The following is a 25,688-nucleotide window of genomic DNA, read 5'->3' as shown; positions in this document are numbered from 1 at the left end:
TGTTTGAAAGCATTGAACAAATACATTGGATGTTCTTTTTTTATTTAATTTGTTTAATGCTCCAATTTTAGATCATTTGTGAAAAACCAAAATTCAGAATTTCATATTCAAAGCGTAAATGTGCAAATATACATTTTATTGTGTATTTTCCTTTGCTCGGAAGTTTTTGTTTAATAACCTTTGTAAAACCAACGGCACTGGCAAACAGCCTGAATATACATATTTACTTCGTCAAAGAGTTGAGTTACTAGTCGAACAACGTAGTTTTCGTTTTCGTAAATACTGATTAAATTTTACTTTGAATTAGATAACCTACAGGCAAAACGTTAACTGAATAATAATTCTTCGATAAATAAATTAATTTGAAACTTTGGTAGGTAATCGAAGATTTATTTACATAGTGATGTTATTACAGGACCTAGACATGTACAGTTGGTTGCGAAAAAAACGGGAAAAGAAAATTGTCTATTTGACAATACCGATCAAATATTGTTTGTCTCAATTCTGAATTTCCGCCACCTGTTGAATTATGTTGGCAAAATAAAAATATTTCTAAATCGGGGATTCTTAATAACCAAAGTTGGAAATACAGGGTTATTCTAAATGATTGTAGTCGAAGTAGGCCATGCCCATGTTATTACATTTTTGCCGCTTTCATGTGAACTGTCAGTTTTGTCGCTGTCACTGTCATTTTTTAGGTGAAAAGTGCGGTGATGAGATTTTTATTTATTTTTGTTAAATTAACGACTGAATCCAGATATATTGAGTTGTTTTGCACCCAATTTGACTCCCGTGTGTGAACGGTGTGTACTCACTATTCACATCATTTTGATGTTTTTTTATGTGGAGCGGCAACCATAAATTTTACATTCAGTTTTCACGCCTACTTCGACTACAATCATTTAGAATAACCCTGTATAATTATTTCACAAACATGATTCGAAAACATTAAAATTAGTTCATAAGTTTATTTTGCTTTTAGAATTGGATTTTCTACCTACTTGCTGCATTTTAAAAAAGGTTTTCGTTCTTTTTCTTTATTTTAAAATTTTGAGTTGTAAAAACGGAAATTGACAGTTAACCTAACAAATATGTACAATCTGACGCATTTTTCACCAAACAGTGTTGCCGGTTGTATTTCCAACGTAGAATGCAGTGTTTGTGGAAATTTAGAATTGAGACAGACTTAATTTTTTTTAAATGCCATTGAATTTTGACAATAATTCTAACCTATCTCTCGTAAGAAGGTTTCACACAATTTTATTCTGACAGTTCCCGTTTTTTTTTGCAACCAACTGTAGCTATCACAAATTAAAAGTTTATAAGGAGTTTAATAATACACATACAGGGTGATTCACGAATAATAATGAGCCTAACGAAATTCGTGATGCAGCCAACATTACATTTGTTAAATTTAATAAAAATTATGTGGAAAAATTGCTTAACTTACAATCTTTAGTCGTATTGTTGGTTGCATCAAAAATTTTGTTAGGCTCATTATTAGTCGTGAATCACCCTATATATAAGTTGAAAGCTAAAATGTCTTATTTAATTTGACGCCTGCAATAACATGAGTGCAAATTAAATTAATTAACCCTATAAAAAATTCATATTTCTTATAAATATGTAAAACCAAGCTTTTAAAGTAAATGAAAAATTGTTGGTAGGTTTTTTCTGCAAAATCTGTACTCATTTATTTTTGTGGTTTTGCTGCTGTAGAAATCACTTTTCAGAGAACAAATGTACCACCTAATTGTTAATATTTATAATTTTTCAGGGAAACGTTTATTACAAAAAATCTGTGGTAGTGACACAGGTCAAGGATGTGGTGGAGGCGGCGGCGGCGGTGGTGGTGGAGGCGGAGGAGGCGGGGGCAGGGAACCGGAATCTCCTAATAATACCAACTCGGATACAGCTGATATAAAAAATTTAGTATTACAAAATTTGGAGGCAGTTCACACATCACAGCAACATCTCCTACAACTTTGGCATCAAAAGAAATTAAAATTAGATCAATGCTTTCAGTTAAGATTGTTTGAACAGGACTTTGAGAAAGTAAGTGTTGCAACAAATTAATTTTAACGGACCAAGTTAACATCGTTTTATCTATTTTTTTGACATAGATGTTGGACTGGATCTGCCACAACCGTGATGTGTTCCTTTTAAACTACGTAGAAATCGGCCATACTTATCAGTTAGCTAAGCAATTACAAGAAGAACACCAACATTTTACAATGAGTTCCATGAATGTATACGTTAATATTAATAGAATACTCTCTGTGGCTAGTCGTTTAATCGAGGGTGGTCATTATGCTGCGACTCATATTAGATCTGTAGCAAGCAGATTAGACAGAACATGGAAGGATTTTGCTGCAGGTTTAGATGAAAGGACAGCAGTGTTAGCGTTATCAGTGATTTTTCATCATAAAGCCGAACAATATGTGGACAATGTGCCTACTTGGAAGTCTGCCTGTGAAAATGCCAATATTCCTTCAGAGATAATGATGCTCGAAAATTCTATTCATCAGCATCAAAATTTATATGAATCGATGTGCCAAGCTTATACAGAGGTATTTTTGTTACGTGTGTTAACTGCCATATCATTATATGATAATCAGTAAGATTGCAATAGAGGTTTAACGATAAAGACAGTTGCTTCTAATTCTTTTTTACTTCGTTTGTTTAATATTTCAAATTATTTCTTCGGCTTTTGTACAGTAAATAACGTAACTACGTATAATGATTTCAGCATAATATATAATTTTTATTCCACTAAGAACATTCGCTAGTCACCAAAACCTGATTTGAATATTCTCAACCGCAGTTTTCTTGAATTAAAAAAATGAGGGACGGAGCCGAGTCGAAGACCCGGCCTAGTAACTTACCCGACATCAATTTAAACCAATCTGAATTGACCCGAGATACCTACCTTGTCCGTGTTAACCCACATAAGTCGTCTTCTAATTCTCGCAAATAGTAAATATCATTTCCAACATAAAAACACATGCCCTTTCAACTGGTAATGTCAAATTTCCATGTCACCTCAGTATTTTTTCGAGCAACCCCCACCCTCTTCCACCCCTCGTAGTCGGATTGACACCAAACTATTCGGTGGTCACTATTACAGAGTTATTTCCAATGGCAAGATCCGAGATTTTTTTGTTAAAAGTTTCAGCAGTTATCGCCGTCGACCTATGAAGACGTAAATTACTTCATAAGTCCGCCATATTGGAAAAATCCGCAAATGGTAAACATCGTTTCCGACATAAAAACACATGCCCTTTCAAACGGTAAAGTCAAATTTCCATGTTCCCTTATAATTTTTTCGAGCAACCCCCACCCTCTTCCACCCCTCGTAGTCGGATTGACACCAAACTCTATTCGGTGGTCACTACTACAGAGTTATTTCCAATGGCAAGATCCGAGATTTTTTTGTTAAAAGTTTCAGCAGTTATCGCCGTCGACCTATGAAGACGTAAATTACTTCATAAGTCCGCCATATTGGAAAAATCCGCAAATGGTAAACATCATTTCCGACATAAAAACACATGCCCTTTCAAACGGTAAAGTCAAATTTCCATGTTACCTTATAATTTTTTCGACCTACCCCCACCCTCTTCCACCCCCCGTGGTCCGATTGACACCAAAAGCTTTTCAACTCGAGAGACCACGGGTAAGTTTGTGTTGGTCAAATTTGAAAGCAATCGGTCAAAGCGTTTTTGAGTAATCGTGGGAGAACGAAAAGTGGGACAGACAGACGCACAGACAGACGCACGGACAGACATCATTCTAAAAACTTCATAAACGTGTTCAGAGGACCTCAAAACGTTAAGATCTGATGAAATTAGCAATTCGAAATTTTGGACCCATCACAATAACTTACCTACCTTTGGTCGGGTAAGTTAAAAAAAAATAGAGCGAATTGCAGTACTGAATTGTGAACAGATATGTATTTTATATAGTGTTTGTAAAATCGTTGAATACTGACACCAATTACTAAGCTAAAAAGAGACCACACTTTACCCTCAGTTGAAAATTGAATAAAAGGAATATCAGTTTTCAATCGAACTAATTTCTTGGAAATTTCTTCTCACTTCAAATAAATCGAAACAGCAAAAAAGGACACGTTTGAGGATTTTAGTTAAAATCTTTGTCTTATGTTTCTTAGAGAACGAATGCCAGTTTTTGTTATACAGATTGGCTACGAAAACTGCACGGCTTCCTAGATTAATAAGAGTCGAAGCCTCTAATACGGCTGGTCGAGTTCCTTGAACTGTCTGTTCCTTCAAAAGCCAAAAGTATAGTAGCGCTCTCTACCAAAAAACGAAAATTATTTAAATTAAATTAATGAAAAATCGTATTAATGTTTTTTTTCTATCAATAATCTACTTTTTGAAGTAGTGTATGTAACATACAAATTACGATTATTTATTCGTATTAGAGGCTTCGACTCTTATTAATCTAGGAAGCCGTGGAAAACTGAATTCACTTTTCCACATTTGCCCAAAAGATGGAACTACAAGAAAAAATGAAAATGGCCTACTAAATCTGAACTGCGCTGCGCTTATTATAAGCGCAGCGCAGTTCAGATTTAGTAGGCCATGAAATGAAATGGAATTGCCGGCAACATTGTTTTTTACGTAACGCTGCTTTCAAAAAATGCCGATTAGAACAATGTTGCACGCTAATGATCCTGCACAGCTGCTGTTCTACCAAAGTGACCTTCTTTAGCAAGTTAATACCATTTTATGATAGTTATTCGCTGCTCAATATTGAAATTCAGAATTTTAAATTGCCAGTGACATTGACAGTTGTTTAAAATAGTGACAATTGCACAAAATATTGAATTCGATGCTGCCATTTCATCAAATTTTTTTTGGTCCTCAAATTTTTTGTAAAAACGCGACATCTCTTGGCAATATGAAGAAAAGTGACTTCAATTTTCGTAGCCACTTTATATGTAGTTGCGTTATGAACTAATTTCGTACTCTGCTATCCTATTCTGAGTTTTACAAAACATAGAGGTAAAGTCAAAACGAAACATGACAGCGCGAAGCTTAGGATGCGCATTCTCCAATTTACCGCCGGCACTGGTGTATCAATTTAGGGGCAAAAACTTAACCAAAACTCAATTTTCTTCATCTGATGAAAGAAATTCTACACCGAGATGATCTACTTTTGTTGTAGAACCTCTAATAGAATAATGAAAACTATCTTCATCTTCAGAACATTCCCCTAACACCCTGCATAGCGTAAACAAAACAAAAAAAAAAAAATGTTTTGACTCCGCCACTGTCATATACGTAACTGATCTACAAATCGTCTTCTGCGCAAACTATGTGATGTCATGTTTCGTTTTGACTTTAGCTCGACTTATTACAAATTTTGTATTAAATGAATTTCTTTTATCGTAGCTTAATGATATCTTTTAATTAAATTTCGTTTTATGCTAATTGTGTTATGAATTAAGCTTTGTAATTCATTTTTCGTACCTAAGGTCAATTTTTTTTATGGTAACAATGTGACATTATTTTTTTAAGATACGAAATTATTTAGCAAGTAAAGTAGTACATACTGGTAATAATCATAAATCTCTTAGGTTTATAATTCGTACCAATCACTTCTAAATGGATTGGATGTGATGTTACAAGTGTGCCATAATGTGCCCGCTGCAGATGGAGAAGGAAATCAAAGTACAAATTTAATCAACGTATGATTTATTTTGTTTCATAGGGATATGGTATAATTTCGATGGTTTTCTTGCTCTATTTTCAGTCTTCTTTTTCTGAACATGAGAATCGTTTCTAATAAATTTTGTACTTTCTGTTGAATTTTAGTAAGTAGTTGTTGGGTTTAATAATTTAATAAATGGTGTTGGTTGGTAACAGGTACATAGTACGAGTAAGAAACTTCTCTATCAGTTGGATCATTTGGTACAAGTCTGCAATCAACCAGGGAGTGACAAAAAACATGTAAATATTTATTTTTTAATAAATACTAATTTTTGTAGTGCTTACGTAATTCAGCCACGTTGTAGACCTGTTTTTGATTTTGAAATTAATACTCACTACAGTAAGACATTTCGGCAAAGTGCACGTTTACAAATCTTCCGTTGACCAAATATTAGTTTCATAATTTGGAACTACCTTCATCCTAGCAGCTAATGCTTGTGTTTTCAATCGTTAACTGTTCTAATTTTTAACACAGGTCGTATATTTAAAATTCCGATTGGTCGTAGGAAGGTATTGAATTCTTCATTACTTTTATAAATGACTGTGGAGATTGATATTAATTCACTAACAAAAACTATTGCTAATTATTTAAATACTAAATAGTCTGGTATTTTTTCAGGGTGATGGAACCGGTAACTTTGAGAACAGACCTGGTGGAAATCCGGCTGCAGATTATAGTGAAGGTGCTAGTCATGTTTTAGCAGTAATTCATCAAATTCTAAATCACCACAGAGCCCTTGAACAAAAATGGCATGCTAAGAAAATCAAACTACACCAACGGTTAGCCTTAAGGTTATTTCAAGAAGATGTAAAACAAGTAAGTGATACATATTTTTCACTTACATTGACTTGAATGATGTTCAAAATCTGTATCAACATTAATTTTCATGATAGTTGCTCGTAACAACGTACAACGTCTTTTACATCGAGCGATCAAAATAATTTGTAATCGTGTTATCCATGGATTTGAATCCGTATGTCGTTACTTCAGCTACACACTTGACCTACTTTCCAAACGTAAAATAAAACGTCCGTTGAAAGCCAAGATGGTGGCAAGTTTAAAATAAGATTTTATTGTCAAAAAAATACGTGAATCTTCAAGACAAATACGTTTATTTTATTCAATAATTGTTACAATAAATGCTAAAAATATTCTCCATGCTGTTCCAAGCACAAATGAGCCCTTCATCTAACCAATGTATCACTCCACTAATGACATTTCCCAACATACCTGGATACCTCGTGGGCCTTTAAAACGCTCGTTTCACTCGCGTTTTAAAATGGCCCACTCGTGCCAAAAAAGTCCAATTTACACACGAACTCGATAAATAAATTACTATTTTTAAATCCATATGATCCGTGGAAATGTAATGTTGGCTGCATCACAAATTTCATTACGCTCATTATTACTCGTAGATCACCTGTATGTATATAATTTAGATTTTCAAGTGTGCTTGTTGTGACACTTTATGAAACAGTTTTAGTTTTCTAATTTACCTTTTATTTGCAGGTTTTGGATTGGTTATCAAACCATGGTGAAGTTTTCATCAGAAAAAATACAGGAATTGGAAGAAATCTTCAGAAAGCGAGGGTGTATCAAAAAAGTCACGAACATTTTGAGAATGTTGCCCAGGTGAGTTTTTTTTAAACTGTTCACGAAACACCTGAAGTTTGATATAATTTTGATAATATTTACCGGTTTGTCTCCCAAAAATTGCCCGCCCCTTGTCCACTGTATTATATCGTGCGATCAACAATTACTTAGTTAAAGGGCGGCTATGACATTGACAGTGTCAAATTTTTTGTATCTTTGCTAACTCAGCTAATAAAACGTCAAACAACTGTTACTATTTTAATGCAAAAATGCTTTTTACTTCATAACATAAAAGATTTATCATTGAATCTTATTTTCGTCATGGTATTTTCAATAACGGATGATGGACATACCTGTTTGGCCGAGTTTCGTCAAACATTTCCAAATTTAAATTAAAACAGGTAGGTATATACAACAAAAAATACAGAAGTAGATTTAGACGGACGTTCAAAATTACAAAGACTTCTTTAATCTAAATTATTGTTGGTCGCACGGTATATTGTCCCGTTTTTAATTTCAATGGCAAACGACAATCAACTTTTTGAAGTGAAAACTTCTTTAGGCGCGCCACATACATTTTATTCCCGGGCAGTGAATTAGTTTCATGTGACACGGTAAAATCGTTCGCAGCACAAGCGAAAATCGTTCGCAGATCAGCGACATGGCAAGCTAAAATCAAGGGAGTCGAGTTTTTTAGCGGAGCGAGCGAAAAACAATCAACTGTGCGTCACTTGTCAATTTTAAATTTTCATTGTACGTTGTGGACTGACCTCAGTGCAGAGCTGCAAGAGTAACTGTATATACAGGCTGATCACAAATAAACGCCCCAGCTTATATCTTTCCTATTTGATATCCGATTTCAACGAGCGATACATCAAATTAAAGGGTTCAAAAAGTACTACAAACTGGATATAAAATGTTGCCCTTAGCAACCCTATTTTGCTCTAAGAGTGAAGGGTCAACTTTATTTTTTTTAAATGGCAACGTACCTATAATTTTTTTGGTACAGATAGGTTCACTATGTTTTTCTGAGTTCAAAAATATAGCACACTGTATATTTAAATGTTATTCTAAAATAAGAAATAAATAAAATTATTAGGAATAAGTAAAACTTTATTCGTAACAGAACATGAATTACTTATGAAGACATTCTTGTAGCCATGGAAACAATATTTATTCATTAATACGAACAATAAAAATAACAATATAATTTTTTCGACGGAACTGTTCAAATTGAGCACCATTTTGTTCGAGACATTGTTGACATCTACGTATCACACTTCGCATGGCATTCAGAAGGATTTCAGGTGGCATTGAAAAAGATACTATGTATATTTTATTATTTTCGAAATATGCTTGTAACATATCCATAAGTTAGATCTTATTAATTTTATTTCAGAACACGAAATTGGAGAAAAAAAATTAAAGAAAAATTACGACAAATAAAGTTTATTTTTACAATAAATTTTTAGTTAATAACATAATTACATAAACATTTTTGTTTTATAATACAAAAATTTCCGATAATATTGCGGAATCTGGAAAAGTGCCCCGAATGCTTGCAAAGTTATTTGTGTTTCCATGGCTACAAGAATTTCTTCATAAGTAATTCATGGCCTGTTACAAATAAAGTTCTATTTATTCCTAATAATTTTATTTATTTATTATTTTAGAATAACATTTAAATATGCAGGGTGTGCTGTATTTTTTAACTCAGAAAAAAATAATGAATCTAACTGTACCAAAAAAATTATGTATTGCTATTTAAAAAAATTAAGTTGACCCTTGACCCTTGCAAGGTAGCGTTGCTAAGGGTAACATTTTACATCCAGTTTATAGTACTTTTTGAACGCTTTAATTTGATGTATGGCTCGTTGAAATCCGATTTCTAATAAGAAAGATATAAGCTGGGGCGTTTTTTTTGTGATCAGTCTGTATACAGAGTGTCTCAAAAATGGCGCCCAATCTCCTAAGGGTCTTAAAGAATAGAGGTCTGATAAGGTAAATCTCAATACAAAAGTTTGATCGGAACAATAGATTTTGTACAACGTGCTCTTAAATATGCTGATTTCAAAGAGGTATATCTTCTTTATTAACAAATTTTACAGGTGAATGTTGCCACATTTGCTTACTTTAAACTCTGTATAACTTGGAAACTAGCCAAAGGAAAAAAAAATTGACAACGAAATTTAACTCTACTCTTCAAATATCTTAACCACTTAAGAGATTGGGCGCCATTTTTGAGACACCTGTATATACAGGATATTTGACGAGTGATAATGAGCCTGACGTAATTTAAAATGCAACCCGCATTATATTTCCGAAAAAAGCTGGCTACTGAAATTAAAATGTCCGGCTTTTTTTGAAAATGTATTGTGGGTTGAATTTATTATTCCGTCAGGCTCATTATCACTCGTGAAATACCTGTGTAGTTTATATAATATAAACGATAAAGACACGACAAATATTGTAAGTTTACAGATGAATGTAGGATTTAATACCTATATGCCATTCACGATGTTTTGGCATAAGGGGAGGCCATGGAAAAAGTGCATTTAAGTTGGCAGTAAAGCTGTCTGTTGAATTAGGTTATGTTATTCTAAGTTTAAGGTTATAAACTGCGTTATTGTCTAGTGCATTGTTGTCAGTTTTACTAGTTTGCAATAGAACAATACACACATTTTTAATCCAATTTAACAAAACAGGAAACTGACTTGAACAGACTACAGAATAGTAAGGGCCGGGACCGAAAGACGAAGTGACTCCTGTCAATTTATGCACCACTTAGATAACCCACCTATACAGTGTCTTAACCAACCAGTTAGTAACTTCTCAATGAATTTTTCATTTTAACCAAAACATTCCTAGAACTAGATTGTATAAAATCTTGTACCTACTTATTAAGCCTTACTTTATTCGAATCTTTCTGCAAAATATTTACACACCCATCCTCTATGACAAAAAAGAACAAAACTATTCAACTTTCATAATTTCATTAGAAAATTCTGAATCATCATTACCTGCATGAAAATCTCAATCAAATTCCGAGTCACATTCTACTAATGAAATTATTAAAGGAATAACGTTTTCAAATAAAAGATTTCCCATTAATTTTGCCCAATCTTCCGAAATAAGTTCTTCACAATATCTACAAAAATGTTGGCAAATTTCAGGAGTACATTTCAAAATAGACTCAAGCCATAAATTCGCAACTCTATCGCGAAGTTATAATAGGTCTTACAAAACCACTGTGCCATTTCAATTGGGTCGTTGTTTCTCCCTGCATTATCCGTGCTACATATTTATCTTGTACTCACCAACGATTCAATTTATACCTACACAAAAAAAAAACTTGACTTCATTGTAACTTACTGAAAATATGTTCTGCAGTCTAATTCAAACACCATCAATACGTTTTAAAGTCGCTTAATTATGATTACGGTAAATTCGGCAACATGTTACGTTCATTTTGATAGGTCCGCATGTCAGGCACTTTAGTGACAGCAGAGATGACAGAAATCAAACATGTATCCAACGTTAAAAAATGAAATCATAGCCTCCCCTTATGCCAAAACATCGTGAATGGTATATATATGCCATTCACGATGTTTTGGCATAAGGGGAGGCTATGGAAAAAGTGCATTTAAGTTGGCAGTAAAGCTGTCTGTTGAATTAGGTTATTTTTTTCTAAGTTTGAGGTTATAAACTGCGTCATTGTCTAGTGCATTGTTGTCAGTTTTACTAGTTTGCAATATAAAATACTCACACATTTTTAATCCAATTTAACAAAACAGGAAACTGACTTGAACTGACTACAGAATAGTAGGGACCGGGACCGAAAGTTAAAGTGGCTCCTGCACCACTTAGATAACCCACCTATACAGTGTCTTAACCAACCAGTTAGTAACTTGTCAATGAATTTTTTATTTTAACCAAAACGTTCCTAGAACTAGATTGTATAAAATCTTGTACCTACTTATTAAGCCTTACTTTATTCGAATCTTTCTGCAAAATATTTACACACCCATCGTCCATGACAAAAAAAAGAACAAAACTATTCAACTTCCATAATTTCATTAGAAAATTCTGAATCATCATTACCTGCATCAAATTCCGAGTCAGATTCTCCTAATGAAATTATTAAAGGAAGAACGTTTTCAAATGAAAGATTTCTCATTAATTTTGCCCAATCTTCCGAAATAAGTTCTTCACAATATCTACAAAAATGTTGGCAAATTTCAGGAGTACATTTTAAAATAGACTCAAGCCATAAATTCACAACTCTATCGCGAAGTTATAATAGGGCTTACAAAACCCCTGTGCCATTTCAATTGGGTCGTTGTTTCTTCCTTCACTATCCGTGCTACATATTTATCTTGTACTCACCTACGATTGAATTTATACATAAAAAGAACTTGACTTCACTGTAACTTACTGAAAATATGTTCTGCAGTCTAATACAAACACCATCAATACGTTTTAATGTCGCTTAATTATGATTACGGTAAATTCGGCAACATGTTACGTTCATTTTGATAGGTCCGCATGTCAGGCACTTTAGTGACAGCAGAGATGACAGAAATCAAACATGTATCCAACGTTAAAAAATGAAATCATAGCCTCCCCTTATGCCAAAACATCGTGAATGGCATATATATGCCATTCACGATGTTTTGGCATAAGGGGAGGCCATGGAAAAAGTGCATTTAAGTTGGCAGTAAAGCTGTCTGTTGAATTAGGTTATGTTTTTCTAAGTTTGAGGTTATAAACTGCGTCATTGTCTAGTGCATTGTTGTCAGTTTTACTAGTTTGCAATATAACAATACTCACACATTTTTAATCCAATTTAACAAAACAGGAAACTGACTTGAACAAACTACAGAATAGTAGGGACCGGGACCGAAAGACGAAGTAGCTCCTGTTAATTTATGCACCACTTAGATAACCCAGCTATACAGTGTCTTAACCAACCAGTTAGTAACTTCTCAATGAATTTTTCATTTTAACCAAAACATTCCTAGAACTAGATTGTATAAAATCTTGTACCTACTTATTAAGCCTTACTTTATTCGAATCTTTCTGCAAAATATTTACACACCCATCGTCTATGACACAAAAGAACTTTAACTTCCATAATTTCATTAGAAAATTCTGAATCATCATTACCTGCTTCAAAATCCCAATCAAATTCCGAGTCAGATTCTCCTAATGAAATTTTTAAAGGAAAAACGTTTTCAAATGAAAGATTTCACATTAATTTTGCCCAATCTTCTGAAATAAGTTCTTCACAATATCTACAAAAATATTGGCAAATTTCAGGAGTACATTTCAAAATAGACTGAAGCCATAAATTCACAACTATATCGCGAAGTTATAATAGGTCTTACAAAACCCCTGTGCCATTTCATTTGGGTCGTTGTTTCTTCCTTCACTATCCGTGTTACATTTTTTTCTTGTACTCACCTACGATTCAATTTATACACAAAAAAGAAACTTGACTTCATTGTAACTTACTGAAAATATGTTCTGCAGTCTAATACAAACACCATCAATACGTCTTAAAGTCGCTTAATTATGATTACGGTAAATTCGGCAACATGTTACGTTCATTTTGATAGGTCCGCATGTCAGGCACTTTAGTGACAGCAGAGATGACAGAAATCAAACATGTATCCAACGTTAAAAAATGAAACCATAGCCTCCCCTTATGCCAAAACATCGTGAATGGTATATACTTACGTAATTCTCAATTATATGGCTTCAACAATTCATCTATTGGAAAAATTTGTGCAGCAAAATGTGAAAAGGAAAATAGACAAATTATCATAATACAGGGTATTGGTATTGCTATGAAAACTTGTGTTGTGTTCAATATAATCGTCAAGAAAATAAAACTTATAACTTAAACATCCAAACCTAACCTCACAAATTTTGCTAGAGTGTACAATCGCGGCCATCCAAAAGTGAACGATTGCTTTCGAAAATTTCCGTATTTTTCGTTAGATTAAATCAGGCTGTATTCATTGGCGTTCGTGCAGCAGGCGTTACTATTTTAATAATAAAAAGTTGTAATAATAAAAATGAGACTAAGAAGTAATTAATACATTATTAAAGTGAAAGTAAACCACAGACCATCAACAGAATTAAGACTTTCAAAACCCGTATAAAACATGGGAGACACTGACAACACTAGCGCTGCTCTAGCGTTAGGCCAAACTAAATTACCGAATTTACTCGTTAATCCGATCGAGAGTTTCCGTTTAAAAAGAAGGTTGATTTGAATATTAATTAATAATGTCATCAGTAATTTTGAATTTTCTAATTTCTGTCAAGGTTTAGTCAATAAATTTTATAAATTGTTCTACAAAATAAATTACTCCAAACCAGTCTCTTGAGATAATTTTTCGTTATCTTTTTATTTGGTAAGTTATCTTTTTCTTTTTGAAAAAGTACGGAATATGGTTTTTCAGATCGCAATTTTTATTTTATTTATTTGGATATGGGAAAAATTAAACATAAATGCTTTGTAAACAACAAGAGCGGCGATAAAAAATAAACATTTTAAGTATCCAAAATTAGAAGAACAAAGGAAACGATGGATAGAAGCTTTAGGTAAAAGTTGCACCACCCTTCAAAACAGATAATGCCTTTATTTGCGAGAAACATTTTAGCAACAATTTCTTTACTCAAAAAACAAAACTCCATAAATACGCCCTGCCGTCGATTTTTCTTCGTGAAAACAAACAAACTTCAATAAATAATGTTAGACCAGCTGAACAAATTGAAAATTCTACGATTACTGAAAATCCCACTGTAGAGAATCTAATCCTTCCTGTTATGCCCAAGGCCCAAAATAGACACCCAACAAAATCTTCTAGTGTGTTGCAAGTACTTGAATGCAAGACAGTTAGTAGTCGTACTTCAAAAGGTAGAAACATTTATTATATGGACCGATATCAGCGAAAAACAATTTCAAAATTAAAAAATCTTTTACACGATTCTAAAATTATCTCCAGAAATTTTAGAAGTTAACGCAAGATCAAATTATTGAACTAGATCTACCCTTCAATTCAGTTTCACTCGCCTTGAACTAGCCCACTCATGCCCAAAAAATCTCAATTTACACACAAACTCGTTTAATGAACTACTAATTTGTTGTATATGTTAGAATTTGAATTAAAATGTTTAATACTTATTTAGTCGTTTCTATTTTTTTTAAATAAGTATCAATTTAAATCAAATTGAAAAAAAAAATAGGCAACTAGGTATACAGAAAGTCAGATATGCAACTTGTTATACATTAGTTTGGCCTAACGCTCGGGCAGCGCCACTTGAGCGCGTCCCCGAAAATGTAATCCCACTTGACAGTCTTACTATAGTTTAATTGTCTGTGAAGTAAACTTTAGTAAAGAAACCTTTCCAACACCTATTCGCATTGGCCTCTCAAGCCTGTTTTCTTGCCAACCCCTCTTTATACGTATTGAAGATGCAAGTCTTACTGCAATGTAATTCTCTCGCGACAGCAGCCAACGACCAATTTTCTTTTAGCTTTGCAATAGCCCCAGCTGTCTGCATCGGAGTGAGATGTGGCTGATGTAGCATTTAAAAAATATAGTCATAATTTTTTTATCGCTAGTGTCAAACTTTGACATTTTAGGACGCCTATGATTTACAGTAAAAATCAAACTATAAAAAAAAAACGTTCACTTTTGGATGGCCGCGATAGTACCTCTAAAAACAGTTTCTATTGAAAAATACAGATTTTTGGTGTTTATTTAAAAACAGCATTGGATTTAAATAATATTAATTATTTATGCCTTGCTCCTTATTCCTCCAAGTCATCCATAATGAATTAATGATATATTTTTTATAGAATAGGTACGATATTACTTAAATTCAGTAATGAGCATCATCGAAGTTTTCACTTCTGTTGTGTGGTCTTAAGCACACACTTTTTTTTTCAACCTTTAGAATTGTTTTCTGAATCCAATTATGTTGACAGTTGGTTTTCTTATAAAAAAGTTCAAATGAAATATTTTCAAAATGGTGGCACTTTCGGAAATACCGGAAATCGATGCCATATTTGTTGTTTTAAATAGAAAGGCCCCATTTTGACTACACATTTCAATTCTACGTTAACTTTTGACTTTAGTACGTGTTTTTGTCAATGCTTATCTGTCATCTGTCACTGAAACAGTTGTTGTTGCTCACCCGGTACAATTATTTCACATTTTATTTTACAGTTTTGTACACTACTTGTCCTCGTTTGTTAATGGGCGATTAATAATCGCAACTATTAAAGGCACTCACTCGCTACACTCGTTCGTGCTTTAAACAGTTTCAATATTAATCGCCTTCATTAACAAACTAGTTTATTAAATAACTATTATAGAGACAATGATTCGCCAAAAAAATTTTTGTAGAATACGTAATTTTGTATAATAGTTATTTGTATCACTAGGCCAGAAACGGCACGTTTACGAGTGCCAGTAAGTTTGCGGACCGAGACATAGCCGAGGCTCGCAAAACCGTTTCTGGACGTGTGATACACAACATTTTTTGTGCCAACTTCTGCAGGTTAATGTATCTGTCACAATAGTGTTAATGGTAATGTTAGTGTTAGCCAGAATGTTAATCTTCAGAACATTGGTGAAACGTTCAACCGTTCACAACAATGGCGATGGTGATGTTAATGTTAGAAACGATGTTAAGAGATCCAGAAAATGTTTGGTTCTTTAACATCTTCGTTAACATCTACCAATCACTATCGAGAATTTCACGCACGCGCAGGCGTAGTGACAGTTCACACCACGTTGACAGCTGTAAGAGTAACATTCCGTTAACATTATTGTGAACACTGGACTACTAACATCACGATTGCCATCTCCATTAACATTATAACATTACCACTAACATTAACACTATTGTGACAGACCCATAAAGCATCTGTTTTAATAATTGGTATTAGGGACATTTTTTGTGTTGGCAACATTTAAATTTTAAAATCAACATCGCTATTGTTTCCTGACATTTATCAAATTTTATTAATTTGTTTTTTTTTGACATTTTCCTGAAACATTTGGTATAATTCTCATAGATACACCAGCTCATGGTCAAGAAGTCGCTTAAAACGTAATTTTCGTTAATTGATTTTAGTAAAATATTGCTTCTTAGAGATTTGCACGTTATTGTGAATAGAAAAACATTTTTAACGAGCCATGCACAGAATTAACATTGACGCTTGACAGAATCCTGATAACACATGCCACCCGAAACAGATGACAACTCAAAATCACTACTTTTAGCTGGACTAGGCCGGCAATTCATGTGTTTCTGGAGGATTTCGAGATCTATAAACTACCAAATTCCGGCCGGCGGCACGAAAAACCCTTTTTTCGGCCTCCGTCTAGAAACACTGATTTTTCATTCGTCTAAATCGTCTGGAAACTAGCATTTCCCTGCCTAGACAAGAAAATCGACACAGGAATTTTTAATGCAAGATTTTAGGTTGGCAGCACAAAATGTCAGTGTCATGTAGCATTTTTGTACAATTTTTTAAGTGTTAAATATTGATGTCGGGCGAATTTGTATCCTTTATTGCAAGCTATACATTGTGTATAGCAGTAGGGACCGAAGGGGGCATCAAGCGATGTGTTAGGAATAACAGAAACGACGACGACGATTTTGAATATTTGAGGAATTGGTTGATTTTTGTCGTGACAGTCGCTTCTTGAATCCCTTTATGTTGCCAATGAAAGAAAAATAAATTCCCTGTCTGGTAATTTTTTAACAAAAATGATTATATTTTGCTTTAAATAAATTGTCGGCCGAAAAAATGTTGTGTATTACACGGCTAGAAAATGTGGGATTACAACAAACGCTGGGCCCGTCTGTCTAATCACTCTAATCTTCCACTTGTAAAAGTAGGACTTTATACACATGTTGCATAATTAACTATTTTTATTAAAATCACCTAAACCTAAACTACAAGTAATGAGTAAACATATCACGCGACTAAGAAAAATTAATTTTAGTAGGTCGATCAACTAGCTCGTAATGCAAGCGTGTCGCCTCCTGAGAGAAGTTTTCTTTCAGATTAGTTTTTAGCGCGTGATAATTAATAAGGCGTAGTTATAAATCTTTATAAACAGGAAGCTGGTAGGTTGTGGATTTGATATTGACATGAATTCAAAACCTGATCTTGAACTGTGCTATTATGCTGTGCTTATTGTGAAAGCAATAGGTAAATTTTACCAATTGAATATTAGTTACGGCATTTGATTCCCAACCTTTTTTTTGGTACATTTATTTATTGTGACTTGACGAATAAATTTAAGAAAGTAGGCTATTAAGGACTTTTGCACCTATACAGTTCTATAATTAGCGGTATATTTATAGAAATGTCTAAATATGAGTAAATAAATAGCGTTAAATTGATATACTCGTACAATCCATTTGTATACCAATTTAACATTATTTATTTACTCGTTAGACATTTCCTTAAATATAACGCTAAACCAAAAGAGTTGAAGACTTATGGCTTAATCATTCAACCATAGATGTAATTATGTACTACGATTTTTAGAGAATTGAATGTCATGTGTTTCAATTATGTATTATAACGAAGTGTAACCAATAATGAACTCCCTTATCAAAAATGTTATTGGTCGCTTGATAAGTCTACCTATTCAAAGATTCATAATAATCAAAAAAGTAACCATGTACAGTGGGGAGCACGGAATTTCGCACACCAATTTGTATGTCATTAAAAAAACTATCTAGTCTAAGCTTTATGGTCATTATATTATAATCAATCATGATTTATGTGATCATAACTGATGTTTCACCTAAACTGTCACGAAACTGCCGCCAGTATCTCATTTTAATAAAATTATGTTAGTGAAATGTCCAATGTGTGCGAAATTCCGTGCTCGCCACTGTACGTGGAAAGATTCACGTATTAAATAAATATTTAAAAAACTTTCACCAAAGGTTTCTTTGATTGAAAAAACAAATACCATGCGATCAGCAATTACTTACTTAGATAAGGGACGGCTATGACTTTGACAGTGTCAGATTTTTCGTATTTTTGCTAACTCGGCTAATAAACGTGAAACAACTGTCAGTATGAATCAAATTTTAACGCAAAAATCGTTTTTACCTTAGAACGTAAAAGATTCATCATTGATTCGTAATGTTGTTTTTAATAATCTATACTATATTAATACGTGAAGGAAAACCTTTGTACCCCATTTTAAGCAAATTGCGCGTACGGAGGATTGTGAGATTTGGCATAGTTATAGTTTGTGGAGAAGGAGTGCAGAAAGATAAAATTTATGTATAATATACAGGGAGTCCTCAAAAAATCAGACAAATCCATAGCTCTCTTATTTATTGGAGGATTTTATCTATACACCAAATTAAATGGTTGTGAATAAGCTACAAAATGGCGTACTAAATTCACGTAAAACCCAAAGTGCTTCAAGGTTAAACTGTCAAAATATTTTTTTTAAATACGGACATATTTTATTTTAGTAATTCTGATAGAGATTTTTATTCTGAAAACAACAATATATATATGACACGTGTAATCTCATTTAAGAAAAAAAAAATAACACTATACATATTTTGAAACAAATGACGAGCACCAAGCGAGAAGCTATCAAAATTCATTGCATTACAATGTAATAAATTAACCAAATTAAGTCAGTTGGAAAAACAAATGACAAATATGTAATAACATTTGGGATTGCACGTACCCACAGAGCGCAGTTTAAGCATCGACGATAATAGCATTTTTAATTTTTTTTTTTTTTATTTTGGGTAGGTAAGTGTACACTTGTGATACACTGTTCTTTTTAGAATAAAAATCTCTATCAGAACTGTTAAAAAAATTATGTGTTCGCATTTGAAAAAAAAATATTTTGACAGTTTAGGCCTAAAGCCCTTGGACCTATATGTATCAAGTTTATGCATCGCAATGCTATTGATTGCGAAGTTTTAACTAGAACCGAACGCAATAAGAGAATTTTGATTCCACGTATAAATTTAACATATTCAGGTACTATTTTACAATTTAATTTTCAAAGAAGTCAATTTCCAATTATAGCTGCATTTGCGATGACAATAAATAAGTCTCAAAAACAAACATTCGAAAAAATTGCAATTTTATTGAGGCAGCCAGTTTTCAATTGTACGTCGCAGCAAGTAGAGTTCGATCATTCAATGGTTTGAAATTTTATATTTCCGAATATAACGGCCAAAGGCATTTAGCAAAGGATGAAATTTTATTTTAAGTTCAATGGACAACATTTTATTTTTTTAACCGCCCGGTTTTTTGGTTTCAATAAAAAATATAGCTATAAAAAATACGAAACACGTGTTCTTTATTTCATCTTTAATTTTTTTTATTAATTTTTTATTTCAATTTTATAAGAATAATTTGAAAAAGATAGGCAAATTAACTGTGTAGCCTTGGTAAAACCTGGCCAGTATAGCAATAAAAAACGTAAGGAAATGTCAAAAAACGCGTTATTGTTTTTTAAATATGCCATAGCCAAACTTTACCTCATTTTTCCTATCGTTCCTATTTTTCAAATAGTGACGTATTTGTAAAAGCGCGCTGCTGACGTAATAGAACAAAATTCAAAAAAAATTATATGCGATAATTATAGAGGTATACTCTGATAAAAAAAAAACTCACTAACGTTCAAACTTAAAAATTTAATGAAAACGGTCGAATTTCGACCGCTGGGCGACCTCTAGTAATAATAGATACTGGACTGTATAGCTGTATAGCCCTGTTGCCTGTTTGGCCGAGTGTCGGCAAAAATTTCCAAATTTAAATTCAAACGGGTATGTATATGCAACCAGAAATACTTCCATCCATTCCAGAGCATTCCGCTCACACGTCGAATATCTCAACGCCTTCTTTGATCTAAATAATTGTTGATCGCACGGTACATTTAACCTACTGTATTTTAAGCAATTTTTTGTCACTGGCAGTTTTTGTTGAATAGGTTTTATTCCCTTAACCAAGACCAGACTAGACAGCAATAAAAAATTCAAGGATATGTTTTAATGCTATTAATTTATCTTTTATTGTAGAGTAAAGCTCGAGTATTCCTAAATAAAAAAAAAATACGACTCAACTCAATCATAATGAGACATTTTAATAAAATAATTGTGTGTGCGTTTCCTTCAGATGCATAACGTCACTCTGATCACAATTTTAATTTAAAGTAAAATCCATCTTGCCGCAATAAAAAAAACGAGGAAACTCTGGTTGATTAGTTTTAAACAGTATTGTTTTCCCCAAAAGAAAAATTTTACATCATTGGTTCTCTCAATAATTGACGTTTAACATCTATGTTTGACAGCAGATGGAAGCTACGCTGTACGTTAACAGAATCAAAAGCAAGCACCAAATTACTTGACCGCAATTTGTTTGAGCACACGATTCAGTAACGCTTAATTAAATACGTACATGGATTATGTCTTATTGTTAATAAACTGTTGATGATAGCACGTGGTTAGATTGTTACTAAAATTTTTTCCACGACAGGCATTACCTAACAATTTTGTACTGCAACAGGCAAGTAAATATCTGCCGGGCCCACGCCCACATGAATAAATTATACATTCAATCGATAAACTTACCGGTAATGAGTTTTTTTTTAGTAACTGTACCTTTAATATGTAAACATTATGTATTTAAAATTTAACTGAATTCATATTTCCAAAAATGTATTACTGAACAAGCGCCAGTAAACTAAAAATCAGTATGTTTTGTTTTTGGTTGTCAAATTTGTTAGGACAATAATTATAATTCACCTGTATTCTTTTCACTTCTCACTAGTCTGCTAGACTTTTAGATATTATCTTGTTCTCCGGAGCGTGGTTCCCTACTCGATTGAAGTTACCTATGTAATCGTTACGGATGGTATCTTTCGCTCACATTGTCATTTTATCGCTTGGGTAATACGTTTTTGTTTTTATTACTATTTTGTTTGCCATTAAATCTACAACGTAGTATGTAATGGTTTTCGTAATGGTACCAGTTTGAAACTAAAAATCGCAGTCATACAAATGTGGGTTTAAATAGAAATCGCTGCAAAATCACTTTCTTTGTTTTAACATCTTTGTTTATCTACTGGGTGCCCCAAAATTCGCGGAAAACTCAATAAGGCAATGTCAATTCATGTTAAAAAATAACGAGAAAAATAATTAAAAAATTCTATACCTCTTAGATTTGAAGATATGGGGGCCCAAAAGGTGCAGCTTTGATCTCATTTATTTTAAATAATACATTTTTTTTGACTATTTGTCTTTTACTAGCCAGCGGCCTAATAATTTTGAACGATTGTGATCAGGTTTGCAATTATTTTCTTCATTATTTCCAACATTTCCAAGTAGTAATTTTATGTTCGCTTTACCTCAAATAGCGTATATGCCGTTCACGATTATTTTAAACACGTAGGAGGCCGCGATATTTTTTTTTAGATTGGCGTCAGGTCCTGTCATATGACGTTTCGTTTTTAAATATAGTCGTTTTCAATGACATCCGTGCTGTCAGTATGTAAGTATGTTGGCATCACGTGCTGTTTCAGTTTAGTAATTTTGAGTTTCATAATTTGGCAATTTACCTTGACGCGGCAAATTGACAAATTCAAATTATTTTCTATCATTTTCAACAAAACAAGGAAAATATGTAGTGTGATTCGGATTCCGAGGGTGACTTACCTAGTTTAACCATGTTTTATACCAGTTGAAGATTGATTTCTTGTTTGTTGTTGATGTTTCACCAAATATAAATTTTCTTTTATCATAACCTTAAATTCTTGTTTGACATTTTTTTAACTAGGATTTGCTTATACTCTGAATACTGGTTATGAATTTTTGTGTACAATCTGCACCAACATATTAAAAATGACACTGACAGCACGGATGTCGTTGAAAACGACTATATTCGCATTGTTGTCAATTCCGTCATTAATTTAGTTAATAAGAATTTACCCAGAACTGCCCTACAAATATGTACGAGTATGTTTCATTTCAATTACAATTTTACGACTATTGTTCCTAATGCGTTCAATTATTTAAAAAATGTAACAACTTGGGAGCAGTGTTCGGTTGAATTATAACCTAAAATAGATTTATTAAGACAAATCACAATACTGCCAACTAAAATGTCAGATTTTCATAGATAGTCCGAATTTGAAATAATCGTGAATGGTTTATACGGCAACACGGCTTTGATTTTTCCCTCTCATTTCCAAGGATACAACAAAAATGAAATATTTGCAGACTATTGGGATGCATAGAATGTTTTTATAACGGGTGACTATTAAAATTTTCACTTTGGGTTGGCTATGGATCATTCTTTGTTTTCCGTTGCACCTTAGACACTGTCAAGTTTGACATTTCAATAAATGTTTTTTCTCTTAATTTGGTTATGTTTCAATTGTACTGAGTGACATTTGTCCTTCGTTCTTGCGTGTGTCTAAAGTAACAGAAAAAATAAAAACTTCAAAGCCAACTCCAAGTGAAAATTTTAATAGTCACCCGTTATGTTGCCACATTTAGTGTAACGAATAAGTCGATATCTTCTACAAAAAACAAGATTGATTTTTTTTAAACATTTTTACCTGATATCTTAATAACTACTTAACAACGTACTACTACGTTGTTCCGCGAATTTTGGGGCACGCAGTATATTCAAGCAATGAAAGCAATTTTTTCATCCTCAATTTACTACTACGCATATGACATCTACCAAAAGTTCCAGAAACTATTGTTAGAAGAAGTATATGTTTATATAGTCAAGTAACATCCAAATCATCTAAATTTACGCTCTACCAAATTGAAGGACGATGAGTTTTATTTCTGTAAAATGTGTATCTATTTGAACAAAATATAAGATGTCCTTGTGTGAAGAGCTGAAGCCAAGCAGATTGTTGGTTAATTCAGAAAATGGCATGTGACTTTTAAACAACATCTAAACAATAAATCATAATTTAGATTATAATTTTTTGCAAGAGTAGCAGCGCAGGCGTATCTGCAAAAGTATAGACAAAAAATCGATGATGAGTAAATGTCTCCCCTTCTTATAATAACATTATAAAATGTTATATCATTTTATCTTTTCTGAAAGAAGACAGCTTCTGCACCGTTATAAAACCAAAAATAATTATTTAATTAGGATTAATGGATGGAGCTCACATATAAATTTCGCACAAAACGATCCACTAAAAACCTTTATAATTTATGGGTTTCCGTTTTTATTATGTATTTTTTATAATAATTCCAGTTTCAGTGACATTGGAAACAAAAAATTTTGGAGTCAGTTCAATATTGATGAATTTGACTTAAAAAACCTAGTTTCAATCATTTCTGGGAAAAGAACGAACCAAATATGGGCTACACAATTTTAACAACAATCCTAATATTTTTAGACTCTAAAATGAAATCTTATAGCGATGTAATTGATGATTATTATCACCAAGTTATTTGAAATTAAAAAACCTGTTCTTCTGTCTCAATAGAAAGTAGGCATTTCTGCACTCGTTTTAGGGTCGAAAATGTGGTATCCTGTCCCCAAGAAGTATATACTTTTTAATTTATAAGATTTATCAAAAAAATCACTACATATTTATTATTAATCTTACGACATTATTAAAACTGATTCTAGATCTTTTCCTCAATCATTTAACTTTTGTCTAAAAGGAATTTGATTTTAACGTTTTCGACCTGCTTGAAAAGCCAAAAGATATCTTCCGACATTTTTTTTTATTCCCTAGATTTTTTTTAAATTCTTGGGTAGATCATATTGCATTTCATTTCTTCCTAGTTTTTATTTGATAATAAATTCGATGATACCACTTTAGTCTCTTCGAGGATATGTTTGGAGCAATTGCCTCTGAATCACTACTGGAATCCATTCTTCAAAAATTCGTAAAAGTTGAACAAAGCCAGCGAGTTAATAAATAGTTATTTATGCAACAAGTGAGTAAAGTAATATGTATTTTTTTACAAAAAGGAAAATTTGTCGCTCGAGCGAAGCGAGTGCGCAGATCCGCCGAGTAAAAAAAAGATACTTTACTAACGAATTGCATAGAAAAATTTTTTGGCGCTCGGAATTTTAAATAACAATTTTTTCGACACTCAAAATTTGAAAATTTGTTCCCTGTGTGAACCCGTGGACCTTTAAAACGCTCGTTTTACTCGCGTTTTAAATTTGCCCACTCATGCCAAAAAAAAATCCCAATTTACATACGAACTCGTTAAAAAAACTACTAATTATGAATGAAAAATTTTATAATTGAATCATATTCTCTGTTTTTGACACTAAAATGCGTGCAAAATCGGCTCCTTAAAACACTAAAGCTTTAAAGTCGCTTAGGTAACAACAAATTCACCTATATTTTAAACAATGGTAAATAGACATTTATACACAATTTATAATAGCAACGAAACAACAACAATTGATCATTTCTATATCAACGATTAATGACACAGATTACTTCGGAAAAGGTATTTCAATTTACTTTTTTTGTTATATGTAATTTTCAGATTGCAGTGCAGGTATAATAAAAAATAGCGTATGATACGCCTTTATAAGGAAGCCTTTGAGACGTTAAACTCGTCGCGCGTGCTTTAAAGGCTTCCTTATAAACTTGTATCATAATATACTATTATGAACGCAAACGAATGAAAAAACTTGCACTTCTTTTGACGGACGTTAAAAATAGTAGTTTATTTAACGAGTTTGTGTGTAAATTGGACCTTTTTTGGCACGCGTGAGCCATTTTAAAACGCGAGTGAAACGAGCGTTTTAAAGGCCCACGAGTGCCAAAAAAGGTCCAATTTGCACACGAGCGAGTTTAATACAACGTTTTTTTGTTCGACGAGCCCCTTAAAGGCTCCAAATCGATTAAAACCTTTAAAATTAGCTTGACGTTTCGTTTTGACAAGTTGTGACATTTATCAAATCCGTTCACATAGGAGAAAATTCTCAAATTCTGACAAAAAACGTAATTTTGATAACGGCAATTGTGTTGCCTCGAATGCCTTGATTTTGAGAAAGTTTATTCTAAAATTATATGTATACCTCTGGATTAAAATGTCATTTCCTCTCTTGGGTGGCCATTTCACCCGCTGAAGGAATGCCACACTTTCCTCCCTTACAAATAACTATGTTTTTATTATTCTAATAAATCAAATCTTTTTTTTTTGTCGTAACAATTGAGAACAACAGTTGAGAATGATTTGTAGATCTGGTAATATTAAACATCGTTGAAAGTTTCATTTTGTGACTTTAAACATAACACAAGATTAACATCTTTAATCATTATTGTCATCAT

General features: G+C 32.8%; 1 protein-coding gene and 2 long non-coding RNA genes across 8 annotated transcripts in view; 2 read left to right on the top strand and 1 right to left on the bottom strand.

The window, feature by feature from the left end:
* trio (trio Rho guanine nucleotide exchange factor) overlaps positions 1–25,688 on the top strand; it is a 167,408-nt gene that overhangs the window by 53,451 nt on the left and 88,269 nt on the right. For 4 of the 6 annotated variants that reach the window (XM_069039410.1, XM_069039393.1, XM_069039385.1 and 1 more), the window contains exons 5-10: positions 1,778–2,055; positions 2,124–2,570; positions 5,600–5,710; positions 5,889–5,972; positions 6,352–6,549; positions 7,243–7,365. In XM_069039410.1, the coding sequence (XP_068895511.1) occupies positions 1,778–2,055; positions 2,124–2,570; positions 5,600–5,710; positions 5,889–5,972; positions 6,352–6,549; positions 7,243–7,365 (1,241 nt within the window). The remainder of the gene's footprint in view (positions 1–1,777; positions 2,056–2,123; positions 2,571–5,599; positions 5,711–5,888; positions 5,973–6,351; positions 6,550–7,242; positions 7,366–25,688) is intronic. The other 2 variants (XM_069039408.1, XM_069039401.1) reach the window with 2 other exon arrangements.
* On the bottom strand, positions 11,293–12,588 carry LOC138124465 (uncharacterized). Its single transcript, XR_011157158.1, has 2 exons — positions 11,762–12,588; positions 11,293–11,712 (listed from the first exon to the last, which is right to left on the bottom strand). It is a non-coding gene; the product is annotated as an uncharacterized lncRNA (long non-coding RNA).
* Positions 13,455–14,074, top strand: LOC138124472 (uncharacterized). The gene is made up of 3 exons (XR_011157159.1): positions 13,455–13,748; positions 13,797–13,938; positions 13,998–14,074. It is a non-coding gene; the product is annotated as an uncharacterized lncRNA (long non-coding RNA).

The sequence above is a fragment of the Tenebrio molitor genome, chromosome 1 (genome assembly GCF_963966145.1).
Source record: "Tenebrio molitor chromosome 1, icTenMoli1.1, whole genome shotgun sequence".
NCBI classification, from domain to species: Eukaryota; Metazoa; Arthropoda; class Insecta; order Coleoptera; family Tenebrionidae; genus Tenebrio; species Tenebrio molitor.
This window is presented reverse-complemented; position numbering and strand designations above follow the sequence as displayed.